This window comes from Myotis myotis, unplaced genomic scaffold, assembly GCF_014108235.1.
Source record: "Myotis myotis isolate mMyoMyo1 unplaced genomic scaffold, mMyoMyo1.p scaffold_m19_p_1, whole genome shotgun sequence".
NCBI classification, from domain to species: domain Eukaryota; kingdom Metazoa; phylum Chordata; class Mammalia; order Chiroptera; family Vespertilionidae; genus Myotis; species Myotis myotis.
Window position 1 is genome coordinate 190,318,442 of NW_023416313.1, and position 22,753 is coordinate 190,341,194.

At 41.3% G+C, this 22,753-nt stretch overlaps 1 protein-coding gene across 3 annotated transcripts; it reads right to left on the reverse strand.

Annotated features, from left to right (window-relative positions):
* Positions 1 to 1,412: 1,412 nt before the first annotated feature.
* Positions 1,413 to 21,383, reverse strand: CCDC198 (coiled-coil domain containing 198). Of its 3 annotated transcripts, none has more exons than XM_036308539.1 (6): positions 20,981 to 21,383; positions 17,732 to 17,814; positions 8,789 to 8,875; positions 7,148 to 7,246; positions 6,062 to 6,218; positions 1,413 to 1,648 (listed from the first exon to the last, which is right to left on the reverse strand). In XM_036308539.1, exons 1-6 carry the CDS (start codon positions 21,201 to 21,203, stop codon positions 1,413 to 1,415), a joined length of 885 nt encoding a protein of 294 aa, XP_036164432.1. In that variant the 5' UTR covers positions 21,204 to 21,383. The 3 variants fall into 3 exon arrangements, with proteins under 3 accessions (XP_036164432.1, XP_036164423.1, XP_036164441.1); XM_036308530.1 differs by having other exon boundaries at positions 7,148 to 7,249; XM_036308548.1 differs by lacking the exon at positions 17,732 to 17,814 and having other exon boundaries at positions 20,981 to 21,108.
* Positions 21,384 to 22,753: the final 1,370 nt, after the last annotated feature.

Here is a 22,753-nt window from a genome sequence, read left to right on the forward strand (position 1 = left end):
AATATTCATTATGAATAGGTTGGACTCATTTTTTCTCTCAAGGATTTTACTTTTTCAAGAAGGCTGACTGGTCAAACCATTATGTATTCCTTTGTAGGAAATATGCTTTTTAAATACCACAGAAAAAGTAAGAATACTTCTTGCAAAGAACTGGGAGTAACAATGCCTAAAGGTGACCTAGAGGCCTTTTGTCCTTGAAGGAAACATGATTGTTTATCCCCTGACACAGCAGTCTTTCTTTTTCGGTTCTTTGTGACTGACATAAATGCGCTGAACATCAAATTCAGGGGGTAACTCCCTCTTTGTTTTTTTTTTTTTTGAGAGGGGGTCTCCTAAATAAGCCTTAAAAGGGTATTTTTATTTTGATTTAAGTTTTACTAATATTTTAGAAGCTTCTGGATGGCATAAAAGTACTTTCAGAGTATGCTAAAAGTACAGCCTAATTTTACACCAAAGAAACTCTTAAAGCTACCTGAAAATCTAATTTTTATAAATGGAGTAACTTTTGTATTGACTATTTCTACCATTCCTTTTAGTTTTAAAGAGTTCAAAGATCACCTCATACTCTTAAGAGTTCTTCATTTAGCTTTGAGCTTTAATTCACAACAACCTTTCACACTAGACATTATTCCACCTGTTTCCTGTAACCTCTCAGTTAGGAGATCATAAGCTGCTAACTCACAAGACTGCGACTTAGTGAGCTTAGTCTCCAATGTAGCATCTTTAAAAACTCATCTTTATTTGTGTCAAATCTACTTTCTCATCTCTTTGCTTTATAAGCTATAATTTGCTTTTTAAAAATATGTTGTAGGGGCAAGTCTCAAAGATGGACCCCAGTGGGCCACAGTTTGGAATTCAAGCCCTTTTTCATTGACTGTGATCTGGACAATGATTTGCTTCAACAAACAGAATGTAGGAGTGATGCAGAGCCTGTCCCATGATTACTCTTTAGGGGACTGGCAGCTTCTGCTTCCTCCTCTTGGAACATTTGTTTTTTGGAGCTCTGGGCTCCTCATTCACTACCTGGCTGGAGAGACCATGTGAAGAGGCTCTGAGGCTGTATGGAGAGGGAGTGACGTCCAGCTGTCTCAGTGTCCTGGTCAAGCCCTTGCTGCTGGCTGACTTCATCTTCATGAAAGACTTTACAAGGGACCAGCAGAAGAACTACCCAACTGAGCCCAGCAACCCACAGAAGAGTGTAACAACATGTGGCTGCTGTTTATGCCCCTATGTGTTAGGCAGTTGGTTATGCAGCATCACTAACAAACTATGCCACACCTGTTAATCATAAGACTTCAAATAAAAAGCAAGTGAATTGGCTCCCTCAGAATAATTCATATACTAACTTGAAGAGTTTTTACGGGAAAGTAAGCCTTCAATGCTCTGAGAATCTAGGTTAGTGAAGAGCATTCTTATTCTCGATCAAAAAACTCGTCAAAAGGTGGGATTCTCTCTGTCCTGGTCCTCACCAGGGCTCGTGGTTTCTTCACGACTTTCCCCAACTCCTCAGAGTCAGAGCTAGAGCTGTCCCAGAGCAGCTGTCCCCGGGCCTCTTGTTCACGGAGCCATGTTTCCATTTTGCCAATTTTCCGGGGACCATAGTCATTCCTTGAATGATGTTCTAAAAATTCTGCATTCTGTGAATTTCCTACAAAAAATTAAAAGTTGATTTAATTAATTCCCCCCTGACAATGGTGTATTTGTTTAAGTGCCTGTTTTTGTATGAACACAGAATAATCTGTTTGGTATTTTTAAAAATATATACACATATACAGGATTCCATCTGGGGAAGCATTCACAATGTTTCTCTTTTCCTTTTTTAAAAAAAATTTAAATCTTCTGAAAGGCACAAGAATATTATACCTGTATATATACCTGTACACTCCAACTCACCAACAACATTTTGTCACTATATATGTACTTTTCAGTTGATCCATTTGAGAATTAGTTGTAGAGTCACTGCCCCCCAGCACACATCACCACAAATCTCCTAAGAACAAAGGCAGGAAGGAGAAAAGAAAAAAAGAAGAAAATCAAGGAGACTAAGAAGCCCTGACAAGATACCTCAGCTGGTTAGAGCATCGCCCTGATACACCAAGGTAATGGGTTTGATCCCTGGTTGGGGCACATACAAGAGTTAACCAATGAATGCAAAAATAAGTGGTCAACAAATCAATGTTTCTTTCTTTCTCTCTCCCCTCTCTCACCATCCTCTCTCTCTAAAAAAACAAAACAACAAACAAGCAAAAAAGGAGACTGAGAAACAGAAAATAAAATGCAATGTATGATCCTGGTTTGGATCCTGGATTTAAAAAAGAAAGCACTAACAGAGAAACGAAAAGTAGCCATAAAGAGCATTATGGGGATAACCATCGATACTTACATACGGACCAAACATTAGAAAATAGCATGTATGAATGTTAACATTTGTAAGTGTAATAATTGTATTGTGGTTATGTAGGAAAGTTGCCCTTGTTCTTAGAAGAAGCTTAAAGAAAAATACTAAGTAAATAATAGCACAGGTGTCCAGATAAGACCAGAATTGTGCAGATGACAAATGATGTATTTAGGATGACATGTCCCTGAGGTATATAGTTATTTTCACTATAAGATACCAGTTCCATCTTTCTTCAGTTATGTCCATATTCCCATGCATTTACATGACACTTTACATTTTATATGTGCTTTCCCACAGATTTATATTAATTTTACATAAAACCTACTTGGTGACATGCTTTATATTCCCATTTTACAGATGTGGAAATTGAGGTTTGCAGAGATTAAATGACTATAATTTAGCTGTAATCTCTTTGTCTATAGAATAATCTCATGCAGACAAATATATATCTAATAATTATTGAGAGATACTATGTACCAGGCACTGTTCTGGGAGCTAGAGAAGGTCCCTGCTCCCATTTATTACAGTTAATAAATGTCCTGGTGGGGCTCAAATGAAAGACCTTGATTCCAAGTCCATGGCTTTTTCTACCCACTACATATGGCTTCTGGAAAGGGCAAGAGCAACACAAACATCTTAAAACTCATAGAATTTTAAGCTCTAAAAAACAATGTTCACTTTGTGTAAGTTATGTATCATTTATATATATACATATACAGTATATATAATTTATTATATAAATATATGCAAAGTGTGGGTGATTTCATTTTAAAGAAGCTGCAGAAAGAAAGAGACTTGAACTCTCACGTCAATTCCAAAAGAGGGAACGGAATAGGCAAATACAGCATAAAATCAGAGGAGATGGGTACAGAGGAATCTTAACTACCAGAATCTAACTAGCAGGATCCTCTTGTAAGTCTATGATCTTGGTTACACTCCATTTCTAGGAGAAAGCAAAGAGAATTGCTTTTAGAAGACAGAGGAAGAAATCAAAGACACTATTTGGGAATAAGTAAAAAGGAATCATTGATCCAGCATATGCCTACTGCCGTGGTGAAATCTATAGGCTTTGCAGAGGGCAGCCTTCTCTTGAAAGATAAGGTTGAGGAGTCACAACCTCTATATTTGCAGAATTTCCCACGGTTGTCCTGGACGGAGCTCCAACGAGGCTGTACAAGAGGGTGGGTGAGAGAGCACACTTGGGAGTCAGAAGGACTTGGCCTTGAATATTGGCTCCATTACATAGGGCCTAATAGTAACTCCTACCTTATAGGTTCTGTGAGGATTAATGCATTTAAGGGCAGACCACAGTGCCTGGCTTATAGTAAGCACTCCATAAACCTTTGCCAGAGCAAAATGAAGCAGCTCAGAAAAGCATGGGGAAAGCAGGAAAACCCCATCACCATGTGTCACAGTCTCCCCTGAGCCCCTCCAATTCTGGAGCATCTCCCAAAGACTACACCTGTGTTGGTTTTCCTTGGCCTGATCTCAAACAATGAGTCTCTATGTCTAACTGTAGCTGAGGCACTTTTCTTACTTGTTTTGCCAATATTTTTTTTTAATTGTAAAAGTTGTTTTCCTGCATGATTACACGGCATATTTTATTCCGGGACTCAGGAGTATAGGTTTCATAGATGCCTCAAGTAGATTTCAATGATTCAGCCTGCTCTGATTGCATTAACGTATTGATTAAGCATCTTGTTCTGAGCAGTTGCAGGATCTCTTTCAGCTGCCTATTTTGCTCTTCGAAGCCCAAGACCACCAGAGGCGCGGCCAGCATCTCCCTAGAGCTCTCAGTGGTCAGTCTTGCTGAGGTGGGGATTTGGCCCACAGCAGGGCAATCTAAGAGGGTAGACAATCTTGTACATTTGCAAGGGTGGGCTTGCCCTGGAGCAATACAGACAGGGCAAACTTGATGGGGCTCTCATTGGTGGGGCAACATAGAGCAGGGGTTACGTATGCAGATATCTGTTGGAAATCACACCGCAATCTGAGACTGTGAGCAATCTGGGCTGACTGCGGTGTGGGGCTGGGTAGGAGAATGGCAGGAGATGAAGCCAGGGAGGGAGTTAGACTTTGGCCTCAGGCTGATGGGGACTCACTGAAGGATTTCTTTTAGCAAGACAGTGAGTTGGTCGGATTTGCATTGTATAAGGCTCCTCCACTCTGAGTGCAGTACTTCTAGGTTCTAGAAGTGGGCAAACTTTTTGACTCGAGGGCCACAGTGGGTTCTTAAACTGGACCGGAGGGCCGGAACAAAAGCACGGATGGAGTGTTTGTGTGAACTAATATAAATTCAAAGTAAACATCATTACATAAAAGGGTACGGTCTTTTTTTTTTAGTTTTATTCATTTCAAACGGCCGAATCCAGCCCGCGGGCCGTAGTTTGCCCACGGCTGTTCTAGAACATTATTGTACAGGGGAACCACTTTGGAATCTTGACAAAATGTGGGGCCTGATTCAGTCGGTCTGGGGTGGGGTCTGAAATTCCGCATTTCTAATAAACTCCCAGGTGATGCAGACCCTGCTGGTCTGTGGACAATAGACCTGTGGTTCTTAAACTTTAGAGGCATCGAATCACCTCAGTAGAGGGTGCTAAACCCAGATTGCTGGGCTCAGCCCTGCAGTTTCTGATTCAGTCACTCTGGCTGGGGCCCTGACACGTTCCCAGGTGAGGCTGGTGCTGGAGGTCTGGGGACCACACTGGGAACCACTGAAGTGGAGGGCTGATGTGGGAGGGTGAGACCTGAGTGAGGAGTGCAGTCAGGAGGCTGTCAAAATAGCCCTGGTATGACACGATGGCCTAAAGGTGACATGGGGAATGGGAGACAGAAGGGAGATTTCAGCGCTAGGCGACCTCAACAGGACTTGGCGACTGACCGGCTGCCAGGAGAGGGAACAGAAGGGCTGGAAAGGCCCCAGAGCACGGAGGCCGCGCTGAAGCATGGATGCAGCAGGAGCGGGCTTGGATTCAGTTTAGATATTCTGAGTGTGCTGGGGGGGGAAGAGTGGGCCGGGGGGGAGAGTGTCTGCATGGCACCCGACCAGCTGATACCCATTTCCCGTTTAATATATCCTCCACGTGCTTTATTCTCTTTCACCACAAGGTGAGGCTCTTTGGCCTTTTTCCCTCCTCGGGATGGAGCGAGGATTGCCAATAATGCATACAAAGTACAGCAAGCCTCTATAACAGTGATGGCGAACCTATGACATGCGTGTCAGAGGTGACACGCGAACTCATTTTTTTGGTTGATTTTTCTTTGTTAAATGGCATTTAAATATATAAAATAAATATCAAAAATATGTCTTTGTTTTACTATGGTTGCAAATATCAAAAAATTTCTATATGTGACACGGCACCAGAGTTAAGTTAGGGTTTTTCAAAATGCTGACACGCCGAGTTCAAAAGGTTCGCCATCACTGCTCTATAAAGAAAGAAGCATCTTATTACAGTGCTTAAACTTCTGCCTTTTCTTCCGGGCCATCCAAATGACATGATAACCTACCCACTATATTCCAGGAAGTAAGTATCAGCCGGGACCTCAGGCTGTTTACTGACCTCCTGCCCTAACAAGTTCCTGCCCGTACCCCTGAAAGTTTATTTGGTGATGATTGAAACACTTGAAATACTTTATTTTACTGAAAAAAACGGCATGACTCACCTGGACTTGGGTTTAAGGTTTCATCAGGCAACACGGTTAGAAAGTCACCGTCATCTCTGGGGCTGCTGTCAAGGATTTTCTTGGCTGTGCGGTCCCTCGGTTTCTCCTTATTAATCCTCGCCTCCCTGTGAAGACTTTTCTTCAACTCCACTTGGGCCTGAAAACGATCGGTTATAAATGGTTCAAGTCCTCCCAACCCCCATCTCCACCCTCAGCTACCCTCACCAGAATAGGTCCGTGGGTCAGCCACTTTGCCAGTTGTGTAATCATCTGTGGGCATCTGTGGTCCCCTAATCAGAATAGGACTCTCTTTTTCCTATTAGAAGGCACAGAGTTTTTCTTTATGCACAGGTTTGTTAGGAGAAGGGAGAGTATATCCACAGTCTCAAAAAGGTGAGGACTTCTGTGAAAGCATTTCTCCGAAGGCTAGTTGCTGTATTTGGAATAACAGCAGACAGTGGTTTTAAGCTTATTCACTAGAGTGAGAAGTTTGGAGCCATACTGTACATGGCTTTGTAACAAGAGGTCTTTCTTGTAAGATCGCCCTATGGCAGCGGTCGGCAAACTGCGGCTCGCGAGCCACATGCGACTCTTTGGCCCCTTGAGTGTAGCCACGAAGTTCCAATCGCACTGTATGTGTGCGCCCGCACGTGGTATTTTGTGGAAGAGCCACACTCAAGGGGCCACAGTTTGCCGACCACCGCTCTATGGCATACATTGCAGAGATGCTTCAGTATCAAAATAAAGACCAACCCCATACCACTCACCCCCCCCCCTTTTTTTACTAAACCAAGAAAAATGATCTAACCCATTTTTTTCTGCTGGAGCCAGAATGTCATAGAAGCAAGAGTTTAAAAAAGAGAGACCTGAGACACAGCTAGATCCTATGAGGATTGAAAACAGAGGAAAGACTTAGTTGGTAGGAGAAGGAATGTTGCTGGTTCTTCCCAACTCCAGTAGTTGAATCTTTTGGATCTAATGGCTAGATTTAAAAAGGCTGGAGATGAACCCTTAACTACATTTATGTGCCAGGGCAGTTATCATGTTCAGTGAATTTGGTAAATATGATAGTCTTCTCATATTTACCTCTTGTCTTTTCCGGTTTATTTCCAGCATTTGCATCTTATGTAAATATTGTCTTTTCCCAGAAGTATACATTGGAATTTGCATCTTCTTTTCCAATTCCTGCTGCAAAAGATGACACCTTCATTAGTGTGAGATAACTAGTTACGGACTCTGCAATCTAAACTTGAAATCCTTTTTGGAGCAGAACAAGATGAATCCACAATCGTAATCCATAGAGATCTCCTCTGATATCAAAGGCGAACCACTGCAGTTCCCGGGTAAGACCTTTGTGTAGCTACCAGTGAATGGAGTGGCAGTTGGCAATGTGTGCAATGTAGTTTTTTAAGGTTCCTGTGGAGTGCTTCAGACCTTGAATGGACATATCTTTTCACATCTCATTTTGACAAGATATCACTTCCCCTATCAATAGATGCTTATTACTATCTCCCCAGAAATGTGGTCTGGTTTGATGAGACCAACCTCTCTCTCTCCCTGTCTCTTCTACCACTGACTACTTGTCTGGCTATGAAATTAGAACCTATTTGCCGAAACCGGTTTGGCTCAGTGGATAGAGCGTCGGCCTGCGGACTGAAAGGTCCCAAGTTCGATTCCGGTCAAGGGCATGTACCTGGGTTGCGGGCACATCCCCCGTGGGGGATGTGCAGGAGGCGGCTGATCAATGTTTCTCTCTCATCGATGTTTCTGACTCTCTATCTCTCTCCCTTCCTCTCTGTAAAAAATCAATAAAATATATTAAAAAAAAAAAAGGAATTAGAACCTATTTATACAGAGTGTTCCCCTATATACCAACATAAGCTCTGGTATATTACAGTTTAGGAAGGACTTGAAGTTGATTATTTGTGACTTTGGTGCTCTTCCCATAAACTCCAGTGGGACAGTGCTGACAGTCATTGAGGGCAATCAGGGGTGATGCACACTCATTTACCACCAGATGCATTCAGTGATGTTTTATGGTGGCCTGTGGACAATGACTGTGTTCACTGATGTGAGCCTCAGGGAGAGGCCATCTCCTGAGGTGCTATCAGCCTCACAAACATGGCCTTGAGGATCCAAAACTACCTGGACATCTTCTACCAAGTGAGCCAGCACACAGCAGTATCTAGCTGGTTCCAAAATGAATCAGGAGTAGAAAGTGTTAGAAATCTGCTTCTACCTCACATTTTACATTTCTGCACGAGGGAAGTTTTCTCAGCAGAGTATGACAAGTTTATAAAAGGAAAGAATTTTACAGTAGGCCCTTTCCAGGATGACTTTTTGGTGCGTTGTAGTATGATTTATCCTGAAAACTGAGAACAAAGAGAAAGTTTTAGCCGAGTGGAAGAAATGAAAGGGAAGAGTTATGCTGGACTTTCCCACATATTTGAACACTTCTAGAATCACCAATTTCCAAGTACAATTTCTGTCTCTTCTTCTTCTCCCTGTTCCACCAGGAAGCGGAGAAGGGCCAGGGGTTCACGTGACAGGCAAGAGCAGTTGCCAGCAGGAGGCAGGCCCAGGAGAAGACAGAGGGCTTTATCAGGTTCTAACACTGAATAACGGAATAGTGTGATTTGCTTTGAAGTCCTCTGTGCAGGGAGTACATGAAAAGGACAGCCCACCCTCCAGTTACACCCACCCTCTCCGAGTACCACTGCAGTTTACCTTTGCTTTGCGAGTCGTCCTGGGTTCTCGCTGGCTCAAGATCCTTTCAGAAGTAATTACTTGTGGCAGGTCAATGGGTTCAAGCTTCTAGAAGCCCAACATTTAGAGCATTCAGCATTCCTCGAGCCATGAGATGATGAAACATAAAAGCCAGGCATTAAACTATCTTAACACTTTGCGAAAGCAGCACTTGCTCTTGAGAGCACACAGAGAAGGCAATTTCAATGGGATCACAGTGGTATTCTGGGTTCTGTATGGCTCTATTGCACTGTGGTCAGTGACTTATTGACCTAAATAGTGGTCAGAGAGTTAAAAGACTAAGAATCCTTTTCTAGCTGCATTGAGGGACCATGTCTAAAGGTATCGAATAATGAGGATCTTAGAGTATTAGAGACGAAAGAAGCACCAAGAAGTTATTTTCTTCACCCATTAACCACCCAGCTGAACTCCTCTGGTTCTTGGAGAAGTGACTTATTTTAACATCTTCAGAGGAGCTCCCTCATCCTCCTCAATAATAATCGGTGGTGCTTAAGAGGCACACGTGAAATGGCAGTTCAGTGTGCTAACAAATCTTAGGCATGACTTTTCCTAGCGGGGGTTTGGCTTCATAGGGAAAGTGCTGCTGGAGTTTCAAGGGGTCACTAATTGGGCAGCAATTGATGAGCCAGTAGATCTGCCTCCAGTCCTACTTGCCTCAGATGACTGGCTGCTCCAGAAGCTAGAGCGCTGGGAGGAGATTGAGTAGGCAGGGACATAAATGCTGCCCTGTTCCCATTGGCATGCAGTCAAGGACCTGGAGGGCCATGGAGGTCATTGCTTCACTCAGTGAATACCTATTGAACAATTGCCATATGCCAAGCATGGGGGTACAGTGGTCAACAAAAATGAGCATGGTCCCTCATGGAGCTTACAGTCTATGAGGGAGGAGGAGCAGATAAACTTTTGCTTGTGTGATTATTTGATCAAGAATTACAAACTAATCAGCACTTGAGGGAAAAGTCTGCAGGGCAGGACTATGACAATATATTATTCCTGGAGGACTCCACCTCAGAAATGGGTGGTATTATGAGTTGAATTGTGTTCCTTCTCCCAATTCTATACGTTGAAGTTCTAACCCCTAGTACCTCAGAATGTGACTTTATTGGGTAATGGAGTCCTTGCAGATATAATTAGTTAATATGAGGTTATACGGGAGTAGGCTGGACCTTTAATTCAATATGTTGGTGTCCTCATAAAAAGAGGAAATTTGGAAGATCACCATGTGAAGATCAAGGTGGACATTGGAGTGATGTTTCACAAGAAAAGGAATGCCAAAGGCTGCCAGCAAATCACCAGAAGCTAAGAGAAAGGCATGGAACAGACTCTCCCTCCCAGCCCTCAGAAGAAACCTACCCTGCCAACACCTTGATTTCACACCTCTAGCTTCCAGAACTGTGACATAGTACATTTCTGTTATTTTAAGTCACACAGTTTTTTACACTTCATGATTGTAGCCCTAGAAAAATAATGCAAGAGGGAGAAGGGTAAGGAGGCAGTCCCTGAAAGTTTGCTGAAGAAGTAATTTTCAGCAGAAATTGGAAGGTTGGAAGTATTAAGGGGACGAAGGTTAGGAGAGTGCACGAGCTATTGAAGGAATTGCAAGAAGTTGGCTGCAGTTCAGAGTGAGAGGAGAGCCACTCAAATGAGGCTGGAGAGGGAGGCAGGGGTCAGCTTATGCCAGGCCTAATAGGGGAGTATCAGATGTTGGTTTTCTTAAGGCTATGCGCAGCCATTGACACATTTGAAGCAAAGTAGTGACATGATTGCTACAGTTGTTTTTAAAAATGATCACTGTAGCTGCAGTGTGGAAACTAAACAACTAAAGAGAGTAGTGGTGGTGGTGGTGGTGGTGGTGGGGGGTGGCTGTGGCTCCTGGAAGGACACTTGATGGACTCTACAAATATTTAAAACTGACCAAACAGGATTCATGATGGCTGGTGAGGGAGAGTGAAGTGTCCAGATGATATTCAGATACAAGGTACAGATAGTGTTATCAGTCACCGAGATGGGGAATTCTAGAGGAGGACCAGGTTTAGGCGGAATATAGCAGGAAAATACAAATTCGGTTTAGAGCAGGTTGTGTTTGAGAAGCCTTTGAGACATATCAGTGTAGATGTGGAGTAGATGCTGAGGTGTTGAACAGGCATGGAGTTCAGAGGACAGGTCTGTGCTGGGGGTCATTCCTGGGTAAAGCAAAACTGAAGCCATAGTCATGGGCGCGTCAAGAATGAGAAGAGCAGCCAAGGAGTCCAACACCGAGAGGCTGGTGTGTGAAGACGAAATGGCCAAGGAGACAGAAGTGATGGCTCAGGAAGCAGGAGGGAACCAGGGATGCCACGTGCTGCAGCAAACAATGTGAGCGCTACTCCCTTAGTCCAACATGAAAGGCAAATCCTAACATCTTTTGAAATTATTTTTCATTGTAGTCTGATTTGTTGTATTATCAAGGCGTAGTTCTGGAAGCCAGTGGTAGCTTCCAAGAGTGAAAAGAGACAGAGCGAGACCACGGGAGATGGACGCTGAGCATCCAGCACTCATAGTGGGAGAGCGACATGTGCCTCCTGCTACTTCCCTATGGGACCGTTCCTGGTCCCGGGCCTGGGCCTGGGCTGTTCCCGGGAGGGCAGCCAGCATTTCCTTCTGCTAAAGCAGCCTAACGTGAGGAAGTAGCTTTTTGTTTGTTTTTAACATTGTGACTTAGCAAGGAGCTAATGAGAGGTGATCAATACTAGTAAGAGAGAGGTTTGTCTCTCTTCTCTGCAGAACATAAAGATGCAGGACAAATGGGACCTGCTGGCAGAGGAAGCAGCAGAACATAAAGATGCAGGACAAATGGGACCTGCTGGCAGAGGAAGCAGCAGCTGGTCAAGTCAGAACCCTGAGGGGAATGGAGTAGAAAAGGAAGGGGGATGGAGACCAAGGGTCAAGGGATATCCAGGTAAATGGAAGGGAGAATCAGCAATAACTAGGGAGTTTGGGGGGGAAGTGAGGAAAGAACAGGAAGTGTTTATGCTATCCCCTGGCGTGGTTCAGGATTCGGTTCTTTCTGGTGGTTAGGCCCAAATGCCTTTGTAGCCGCTATTGTCCATCGTGCTCAGGGTCACAATAGGTCATCTCATTCAATTGTCATGGGAACCCTGTGGATGATGATGATGATGGTTCCCCATGTCAGAGAGGTTAGTGACGTGTCCAAAGTTGCATAGCTAGTAAGTGGCAACTCCAGGATTCAAACTCAGGTCTGTCCAGTTCTGAAGTTCATGCTTTTTTCCTCTACTTCTTATTCCTAAACCTGATTTATCACTAGAAACTCTGGGAATTAAAAGAAAAAAATCCTGAGCAATTCATTGGGAATTGAGATTCAACAGATATGGGCTATGTTCTGGCAAAAAAAAAATAGTATATACGTATATTTGTGTGTATGTTTAATTAATAAAATTTATTTTTTGAGCAGATTTAGGTTCACAGCAAAATTGTGCAGAAAGTAGAGCTCTCATATACCTTCTGCTCACAACCTCTCCATTATCAACAGCCTGCACCAGATTGGAACATTGATCACAACTGATAAACCTACAGTGACATATCATTATCACCCAAAGTCTTTAGTTTACAGTAAGGTTCACTCTTGGTGTTGTACATTCTAATGGGTTTGGACAAATGTATAATGACATGAACCTACCATTGAAGTACCATATAGAGGTGGTTATATTACTCTCCAAATCCTCTGTGCTCTGCCTATTTACTCATCCCTCTTTCCCCCTAACTCCTGGTGACAACTGGTATTTCCATGACTATCTCTATAGTTTTACATTTCCCAGAATGTCATAAAGTTGGAATCACACAGTATGCGGTCTTTTCAGATTGATTTCTTTCACTTAGTAATATGCATTTATGTTTCCTCCATGTCTTTTCATGGCTTGATAGGCACATTTCCTTTTAATGCTAAATTATTCTATTTTCTGGATATATCACAATTTATTTACCCATTCACCTACTGAAGGGTATCTTGGCTGCTTCCAAGTTTTGGCAATTATGAATAAAGCTGCTATAAACATCTGTGTGTAGACTTTTGTATGGATATGAGATTTTGATTCATTTGGGGTAAATACCAAGGAGTCTGATTGATGTACCTGCAGTTCTGATATTCAATCTGCAGTTCTGATAAGGGTTAAGTAGCAGGTGTCTTCAAGTACTCTCTGCAGGCAATTACTTTCTTCCTGGCCATGGTAAAGAACCTAAGGGCTCACACTATTTCTCCCCAAAGGACACTAGATGGCAGCAACTAACATTGCAAATAGGATCCCTCTGTTAAATCTTTTTTACTTGACCTGGGAAGCACTGCAGAAAATATTGGTGGAAAATTGGCTTCTCTAAACAAAGTAGTCAAGTGAAGTGGCCTCGGAATTCTGGCTTCATATTTAGTTCCTTTTCCCTCCCTGGGAAATGGGATGCCTCACTTCATCATCTTCAGAGAGAGAATACAATTGAAGGAATTACTTGGAGAATTGTTAGAATGACACTTAAAAAAATTACTTGTCTAAAGATTTCTGGATTATTTGGTTTCTCAAAACAAATTGTCAGGATAGCCAGTGGAAGTGTCACATAGGAGACAAGAGATTCAATCTGTTAGTGGTGACAAACACTAACCTGAGCTTCTATTTACTAGTAGGAGAAAGGTGGGCAGGAACAACTTGAAAAAAGTATAACGTTCATTTGGCACCGTGACTGAAGAATGTGGGCTCTGGGACAAAGGTCAAGATGTCCAAGATGGCCTTGGAGGAAGAAATCGTAAGGCCAAGGGGGAATTTCTGGTCAAGGCGTTGCAAGGAGCTCACATTTTAATAACATTCATTGCTCCAAACATATAGCAATAAAAAAATAAAGCAGGAAACCAAAAAGATATGGTCAGTTTTTGATACAAGATATGTATCTCCCTGACTTAGAAAACAGAACAGAAAATTTGGGGGAGGCAGATCAATAAGGCATTTAGGATTCCTGATGGCTGTGAGTTATTTCTGTAGGTTAAATGGGACCTAAGAGTGCTCCATACAAGATGGGAAACTAGAGCCAGGCTCACAATTTCAACTCAAGGGCTGCATTATTCTTCACCCCTTTTCCTGGTGAAAAAAAGCTGCATCAACATGTAAGCTGAGAGATGTACCAAGAAATATAACAAAAAAAATTACACAAGACCTCTGTTGAAAAATTATGAAATATTATTGAAATATCTAAAAGAAAATATAAGTAAGTGGAGATTTATGCCATGCTCATGGTTTAGAAGACTCAATATTGTAAACTTGGCTAATCTTCCCCAAGTTAATCTATTAATGCTGATAAGGTTTTTTGTGGAACTTGCCAAGAAGATCCAAACTACACACGGAAGAGCAAAGGGCTATGGATAGCAAAAGATAACTCTGAAGAAGAATAAAGTGAAGGGACTTTCCTTATTGAATATAAAAACTCGGTTTAAAGTTAATAACTACGACAGTGTGGAATTCCCGTGCAGATACCAAGTAGACCAGCACAACAGAGGAGAGAGTCCAGAAACAGATTCATGAAGCTTTGGATATTGGATATATGACAGAAGTAACATTTCAAATCAATGATTTCAAAAGAATGGATGATTCTGTAAAGAGTGCTGGGGCAATAGATTAATCAAATGGGGAAAAAGTAAAGTTAGATTTCAACCTCACACCTGCACACAAATGAATTTCAGATGGATTAAGACCTAAGTGTGAAAAGTTAAATAGTATAAATGTTAGAAATACAAAATATCTTTACGAACTTGGGAAAGAGAATAATTAGTCAAAATACAAGAAATACAAAACATAAAGGTTAAGATTGAGAAATCTGACATTAAAACTGGAAATTCATGTGTACACACACCCGTGCATGCGCATGTGCCAAATGAAAAAGCAAACCGTAGATGAAAAGAAGATATTTGCAGCACAGATCATTGAAAAAGGACCAGGTCTCATAAAGAATTCATATGAATCACAATGAAAAAGCTGATAGAAAATTGGCAAAGGATCAAAAAAGGTAAAGAAAAAGAAGTTTGTGACAAATTGTCTAATACCCAAAACAGCATAGACCACCCAGGTCAGAGCCATCCTCCGTATCTCTCATCACCAGTCTTTGTGCTCATCTTTCTCTCCTCTCCATTCATTCATTCATTCATTCATTCATTCATTCAACATTTATTCAACACATACTTATTGCTCACCTACTACCTGCCATGTACTGTTTTAGATACTTATATACAATATAGAAGACAACAGACAGAAATCCCTGCTTCTGTGAAGATTATATTCTAGCACTGGGGTTGGGGGAGGGTGAAAAGGCACTGAAGAAAATACACACTGAACATAATAGGTAAGTAAATTGCTTGTGTTGGATGAAAATAAGTGTTCTGGGGGTGGGGGGTGGGTGGGGAATAGTGAAGGGCCAGGGCAATCAGGAGAGCTAGGGTGAGGGTTGCAATTGTCAATGGATTGTCAGGATAAACTTTCCAGGGAAGGTGAGATTTGAGCAAATCTTTGGAGATGAGGGAATCATTTGAGATTACCTGAGGAAACACTATAGAGTGGGGTGGGGGGTTGGGGTGGACATCTCCATCTTAGGCTGGATCTGAGATAGCTGGATGAGAAGGTGAGTCAGGCCAGAAGGGACAGTGATGGTCAACTCTTCAGCACGGGGCAGGCACATTTGCTGTAGAGTTCCCTGGAAGAGGCTCTCAGATCCAAGCAACTCCAAGTCAGAGAGAACCTGAGTTCCTGACCTGCTCTTTGCTTGAGGAGTAGATGTTCAGGAAGTAGGGAGCGCCAAATATGCGAGTCAAATTATTTAAGGTGCGATTCAACCTGGTTTAATAATTTAAAAAATACTTTTAGAATTTTCCCTGCCAGGGATTAGGCTATTAATTAGCATGTCATGGGAACCCAGCATTTATTATTCTCTCAAAAACCCGTTTGTAGTGGAAAATGTGCTGAGTCTCATTTGTGAAAGATAATTATAGTTTATATCTTTCAGATACCTGCCAAGTTCCCAGTGATTTCCCTCTTCTCAGGGAGCTGCCTTCAGAATCTACATTTCCACTGCATGGCATACCCCCTGGTCATAGCTCTTTGGACCAAACCTGGAATCATGAGCAGAGCTGAGCCAATAAGATTTTTTTTCTCTCTCGCAGGAATTTGGAATTGGAGCCAAGAGGGCCAGGCCACACTGCTTGACTGGAACTGTCAGATGCAAATTATTGGCACATATCACCGATGGTCTTGAGGAGCTGAAAGTTGATTTGCAGGAGAGAATAAAGCAAATGCAGAGAGAATAGCACAGGGGAGACACGTAGGAAGTTCTGCCTTTCAGGATCCAAGGCACAGTTCTTCCCTGAAGTGCAGGTGCCTCCCAACTCTGGGGTTCAATAAAACACTCCTCTATCCTTATTATTCATCACATTTGTTATGTTGGTTAGACAATTGGACTTCCAATCTAGTGATGCTACAGGTCTCCAGCAGGGAGTGCACTTTGATTTTTTTTTTTCCCCACGAGGGACAATGGGTCTCTTTCTTATTCATTGACCTGTTCATTCATTCACAAAATATTGTGGGGCATGTATTAAGTGTTAGTGACTGAAGATATAAGACTGAATAACACATGGTCTTTGAGCTCAAATAATTCATTTGTCTTGATTTTTCTTTTTAAGGTGGTTTGGTTAGGATGTGGGGATGCAGTCTTTGAAATACCAGAGTTCTCTTTTTGAGCGTGATGGATTGATGTACTCTTTTAGCGTATCCAGGATTGCTAGGTATGAAAAGTACTTTGTGAACTACAGACTGCTACACACTTACTTTTCACTGGTTACTTTTCATTAAACAATATTTTAAGGCTTTTCATCGTTTGGGAAAAGATGCTTTTTTGTGTGACCAAAAGATATAATCAGATCAAATAATGATTGTGAGCTTTTGGAGAAAACAGGTAAATAAAAACCAACTGAAACAGAAATAATGCCTAACAAATGAGCTCAGATACACCTGGGATTGGTCTAGTCATCTGGGTGAATCGTGTAGCAGGTGGGATTTGGCTTTGATTCTTTTCAAATGTCAGCGATAGATCCTGCTCACTGAGACACCCCCCTTCGCCCCCCACCCCCACCCCAGCCCTGCTTTCAGCTGGTGCTTATTTTCAAAGACCCACTCATATCTCTTTCCCTTCTACAATGAGAGTTCTGAGACTTTACAGTTCTCTAGAGAAAATTCATTAAATATTTATTAAGGTGAGTGCGTTTAAAATTTGCTTTGCTGCCTTGAAATCCAATGTTCTCAATTTCAACAACCAGTTGACACTTAAAACAATAGAAGGGTAGGGAAAGAAGGGCTGTAGAGATCATCTCTGCCCAGTTAAGAAAAAGGGCTTTGGAAACCTGATTGATATGTGGTCTCTGTTGTCCTTGTTAATTCTCTGAACTACATGTATACAGCAAAGATAATGCTTCCTTTCTCAGAGAGGGGTATGAGGATTAAATGGGTGACATAGATCGAGTTGTCTGGGGTGTCTCTGACTTGTAGTAGGTGAAAATTAAATAGTACTAGCTATTGTTATTGTTATCATTGTCTATTACAAGTGATTTCCCCATAGTCACTCAACTAATCAATGCAAGCTTCAGGTCCTTTGAGCCTCATCATGGCTATGTCTTTGGTACTATACTTTCTCCTTTTGGTAGTGGCTTTCAAAAGTGAAATCATTACAAAAGGAAACTGAAAGAAAGATGGTCTTTGCATTGATAACATTCTCTTTAACATTATTGTCATTCTCGTTTGCTTGGTCCTTTTTAATATTCCTCTTTTATGATTATAGTTAAAAAGGGATGTGACCATTAAATTCCTATGAAGCTTTTTAAATTTATCTTACTTGAAGTCTTCGGGGTGGATGCCTTTTAATAATACTTGTTTCTCCCTGTTCCAGTGGGATGTCAAAATACATGGCCCTGGGCACTTGAAGGATTGGGGGAGAAGCAAGAAAAAACACATTAGAAACAATTTACTATTAAATAAGTTTAACAATTAGTTTTTAGACTTTGTTAACCAATTTTGTACCTTCCTTTTTTTAAAAAATATATGTCAAACCTATGGGTTGAATGTGGAGATGAAACATATAAAGCAGGAACCCTACATGAGAGCAAATGCAAAATATTAGCTTAGACGCAGAATTTAATTTCTGTTTTTCTCATTTCCTCCCCAAACGTATTGATGACAACCCAGCCAGTATGGCTCAGCAGTTGAGTGTCCACCCAGGAACCAAGAGGTTGACAGTTCAATTCTGGATCAGGGCACATACTCGAGGTTGCAGGCTCAATCCCCAGTGGGGCGGGGGGCGGGGGTGGGGTGGGGTAGAGGTTGGGGGGTGGGGGTGGGGGTGGTGGTGGGGCATGCAGGAGGCAGTCTATTGATATTTCTCTCTCATCAGTGTTTCTTACTCTCTATCCCTCTCCCTTTCTCTCTCTCTAAAAAATCAATAAAAACATATTTTTAAAGAAATGTATTGATGACAAATGTTATTCAAACACAGGATTTGGCATGAAAAATAGAAATGTATGGATTTATTTTAATTTCATTAAATCACCCCCAAATAATATAGGAAATCAGGATAAAATATAGCTTTAAGAAATAAAAATAAATTCTCTTTTTAGATGAACTAGATAGATAGATAGATAGATAGATAGATAGATAGATATTAGGTAGAGAGGTAATAAAGAAATAGAGCAAATGCCCTAACCGGTTTGGCTCAGTGGATAGAGCGTCGGCCTGCGGACTGAAAGGTCCCAGGTTAGATTCTGGTCAAGGGCATGTACCTTGGTTGCGGGTACATCCCCAGTAGGAGGTGTGCAGGAGGCAGCTGATCAATGTTCCTCTCTCATTTATGTTTCTAACTCTATCCCTCTCCCTTCCTCTCTGTAACAAATCAATAAAATATATTTTAAAAAAAGAAATGGAGCAAAAAATAAGAAATAAAAAAAAAAGAAACTGAGTGTGTTTAATAGGAGTATGCAATGCTAAGCATTGTATGTTCCTAATTAAATAGTCCCCCTAACTAAGGAAAGACATTTCCATATATAGCATGTCAATATTCTTTCTTGATAAAACAACCTTGTTAGGAAACAGAGGCTCAAGAGCTCCATTGTGAATTGGATTTTTTTAGTTTGATTTTCCTGAGCCTTTGGGACTGCTACCATGACCAACACTGCATGAATGAAGTTCTTGTCCTTTCCTCTTAACAGGCTGGAAGCATTCTGATTTCTAGATTCTTGTGTAGACTGTCCTACAGCTCCATGTTGCATTTTAAATGGAAAAATTCCTGGATAATTATGTATTTCTATCCTTGAGACACTTCAATGACCACCTTAAGCACTTTGCTCTGTCCTTATTTTCTTTTAAGAGATGCCAGCATAGTGAGCAAGACAGAAACAATAGCAATGGCAACCAAACACATGTGGGATTTAAAAATCTAAATATTTTCAGCAAAATTTTCTTCAGTAGCCTGACTCTTCTGTAATTATATACTATGATTTGAGTGATATCACCTCATTATTTAATTTGATTCTGCTGAAATGGCATAGGCAGTGTCAGGTAGCTATTTTTATCCCTGATTTATAGTTGAAGAAAACGGAGGAAGTAAATTGCTCAAGTCATACTATTTGGTATTTGGTGGAGCTGCGGGTAGAATATGGGCCCCTGGAAAATAGTGGTCAAAATGCTCACTATCCCCTAGTTATTTATTTTTAATGTGATTTTGCCATTTCAAAAATAAGAACATTTCCCAGTTGTGACTCTAATCCATTAGAATCAGCTTTTTCCATTCTAATACCAAAATCTTAAAACTGGATAAAGGGGTTAGATTGTTTTTAAAAAGAAACTTATTCAATAAAATTAAGAGGAAAATTCCCATTCATGACCTTAGGAAGTTGAAGAACATAAAAACCTAGGTCATGGGGAACGGGTCAAAGGTTGTCAGTTACAAAAATTAGCTCTGAAAGTCATTCTAGATAAGATTTCCTAAATACCAACATAGAAGGCTTTCTGGCCAAGTTGACCAACAATGGGAGCTTGATAATGTGTTATTGATCTAGAATGTGAAGAAAAAAGAAAATTACATACAAATATATGTGCTAGTATGTTTACATTATTCATGTACACGTCTCTTCCCAAGTTAGAAATCCAGTAAAATATCCCAGAATAATTTATAGTCACTTCAGGCTTAGAGCTTCCTATCTTAATGAGAAAAAAATGTTCTTAGTCCTGTAGATGACCATGAGAATATGGAGCTGGGGACAGGGTGACTCATCCACTCATCTGTACTGCAATAAATCAATTTTGTTTGGGGCGGTTTCCAAATTCACATTAGAGTGAACTCCCACAGTGCTGCTTTCAAAATAACAAAGTCTGAGGCATTAAACACTACTGGGGAGGATGATTTAAATTTAGAATCTGATGGAAACACATGATGGTCACAAGGTATCACACCTTTATCTAAATAATTGTAACTGTCTGGCAAAGCTAGCTATAAACATTGAAAGCACTATAAACTAAACTGAAACAAAAGGATTTTTCCTTCTCATATGGAACTGGAGAGCATTATGCTAAGTGAAATAAGCCAGTTGGAGAAAGATAAATATCACATGATCTCACTCATATGTGGGATATAATGATCAACATAATTTGATGAACAAGAATAGATCGATCTAGAGACAAAAAGTGGTGGTGGTGGTGGGGTGTTAGAGAGCAACTAAAGGACTTGTATGCATGCATATTAGCATAACCAATGGACACAGATACCGGGGCGGTGGGGGCTTGCGGCGGGGTGGGAATGGCTTGGGGGAGAGGGGTCAATTGGGGAAAAAGAAGACATATGTAAAAAGTTAGACAATAAAAAATGATATTAATTATACTTAAAAAAAGAGAAAAGCCCTTTATGCAGTTTACACACCCATTCTCACGTACCCAGAATACTTAACATTGACAGACATTCAATCTCCCATCAAAAGATCTTCCCTTATGTTTCTGTAATTGAGAAACTTTCTGAGATTATGGGGTTAGACAGGCAAACCTACCAATAGCTCTGCTTGGCACAAATACACAAATCTCACGCTGGCTTCATGCTTACCTGCAGAATATCTTCCATACCAGGTCTCTCGTAGCGGGGGCAACTGCCCTTCCCAAGCTTTACTCGGGTCCTGCCGTCTGGCCGGCGAATATGTACTCTTTTCTTCCAGGTTCTGAGTGAATGCAAACTCCGCAGGACCAGCCGAGGGTGTCTCTTCCTCTTTGTTTTGCAAAGGTGCCACTTTGATCACCCTCGGGTGAGCCTTAGAGTGGCTCAGGCCCATTTTACCTTAAAGACAGTCAAAGGAAAACCATGGGGGAAGTGGCGTGGGGCCTTTAACGTAGGTCGTTTTAATCAAGGTATTTCAGGCGTTTAGCCCTGCTTTCCAAAGCAGATGTTTCCTTCCTGACATCTTTGTATGTCTACTTCACCACACACTAACCCTTCTGGCCACTTCCTGGGAGGTTGGTTTCCATGGAGACTTCCCTCCAGCTCCCACTTGTCATTTCAGACCCAAAGAATTCAGTTAAACATTGACTTGGTTATGCTACTTCATGAAAGGCTCAGTGGTAGCAATAGAAACCTCTATTGATCATTAAACAAATCTCTAACCCCAGGAAGGCCATTAACAGAGATGGAGAGCAGAGGGTTAGAGAAGTCTTAAACTTGACCCTTTCGTTGCATGTACCTTTAAACCCCACCTGTAAGAACTACCAACTAAGTAAGAATAGCTAAATCACCTTTGGACAGGAGGGATGCATGCTAATAATCTAGGGCTTAGTCAATCTTTAATTTTAACTGAAGAATTCATCTTCCAAATAGGTAAAGAAATAGCAGAATAGCTTAAATAATTTGATTTTTCTGTCAATAACTTGTGCCGGAAGCCAGTCCATCCTTGCTGCTTGACACAGTCGCTGCAGGGAAGAAACATCTGCACGGCATATGTTTCAAGGACCTGGCATATATGGCATACTGTTCTTAATATGTTTGCTCCCCTTCTTGGTGCTATGTGTTTTAACCAAGATCACCTCTCCGAGAAAGGTTCTTTGCCCAGGTAGGGATTTTTCCCTGGAGTTAGGGAGGGGATAAAACCCCTTAACTAAGTGCCAGGCGGGTAGTTAATCACTTTAACTATGAACAATCACGCTTAAGCTACATAATCTTTACTCCCTGGAATGGAGATAAGAAACGCCCTAACCTTTGGAATAGAAATTGATAGGATTAAAATAAACTGGTATAAATACAGATGTAACAAGACAATGAAACACAGAACCTGGCTGGAGAACCTGGCTAGAACCTGGCTAGAGAACCTCACTATGCTGATCATCTGAACACTGTCTCCATGTCATTCCTTCTTCGCCGACTCCGTCCACACCTTTGGGGAACCCCTGGACCTGCTGGGGCTGGACCCCAACAAACTTGAATTGCCTTAGAAGAGATGAATACATTACAGGAAGATAGGGAGACAATAGGAATTTTCCTCCAAGAAAATGGGACAAACTTCTTGAATAAATGGTTCAAGTAAACCTTGGGTTTTAAAAGGTAGGCTATTTACTATGTTTTAAAAAGTAGGGGAGAAAAAGCACTGGAAATAAATGTACTGAAATGCTGAGTGGGGTTTTTGAATGATGGAATTATGGGTGATTATTATTTTAATTTTTTTATACTTAGAAACAGAACTCACTTTCATGTTCTAATTGTTCATGTTCATCATAACCTGTAGTGAAGTTCAAAGAAATTTGTTTTCCATTTTTGCAAAATTCATTATCTAAGAGGCTAACATGGGTTTGGAAAGTCCTGATAACCAATAGAGTTCATCTAAAAAGATGTTTG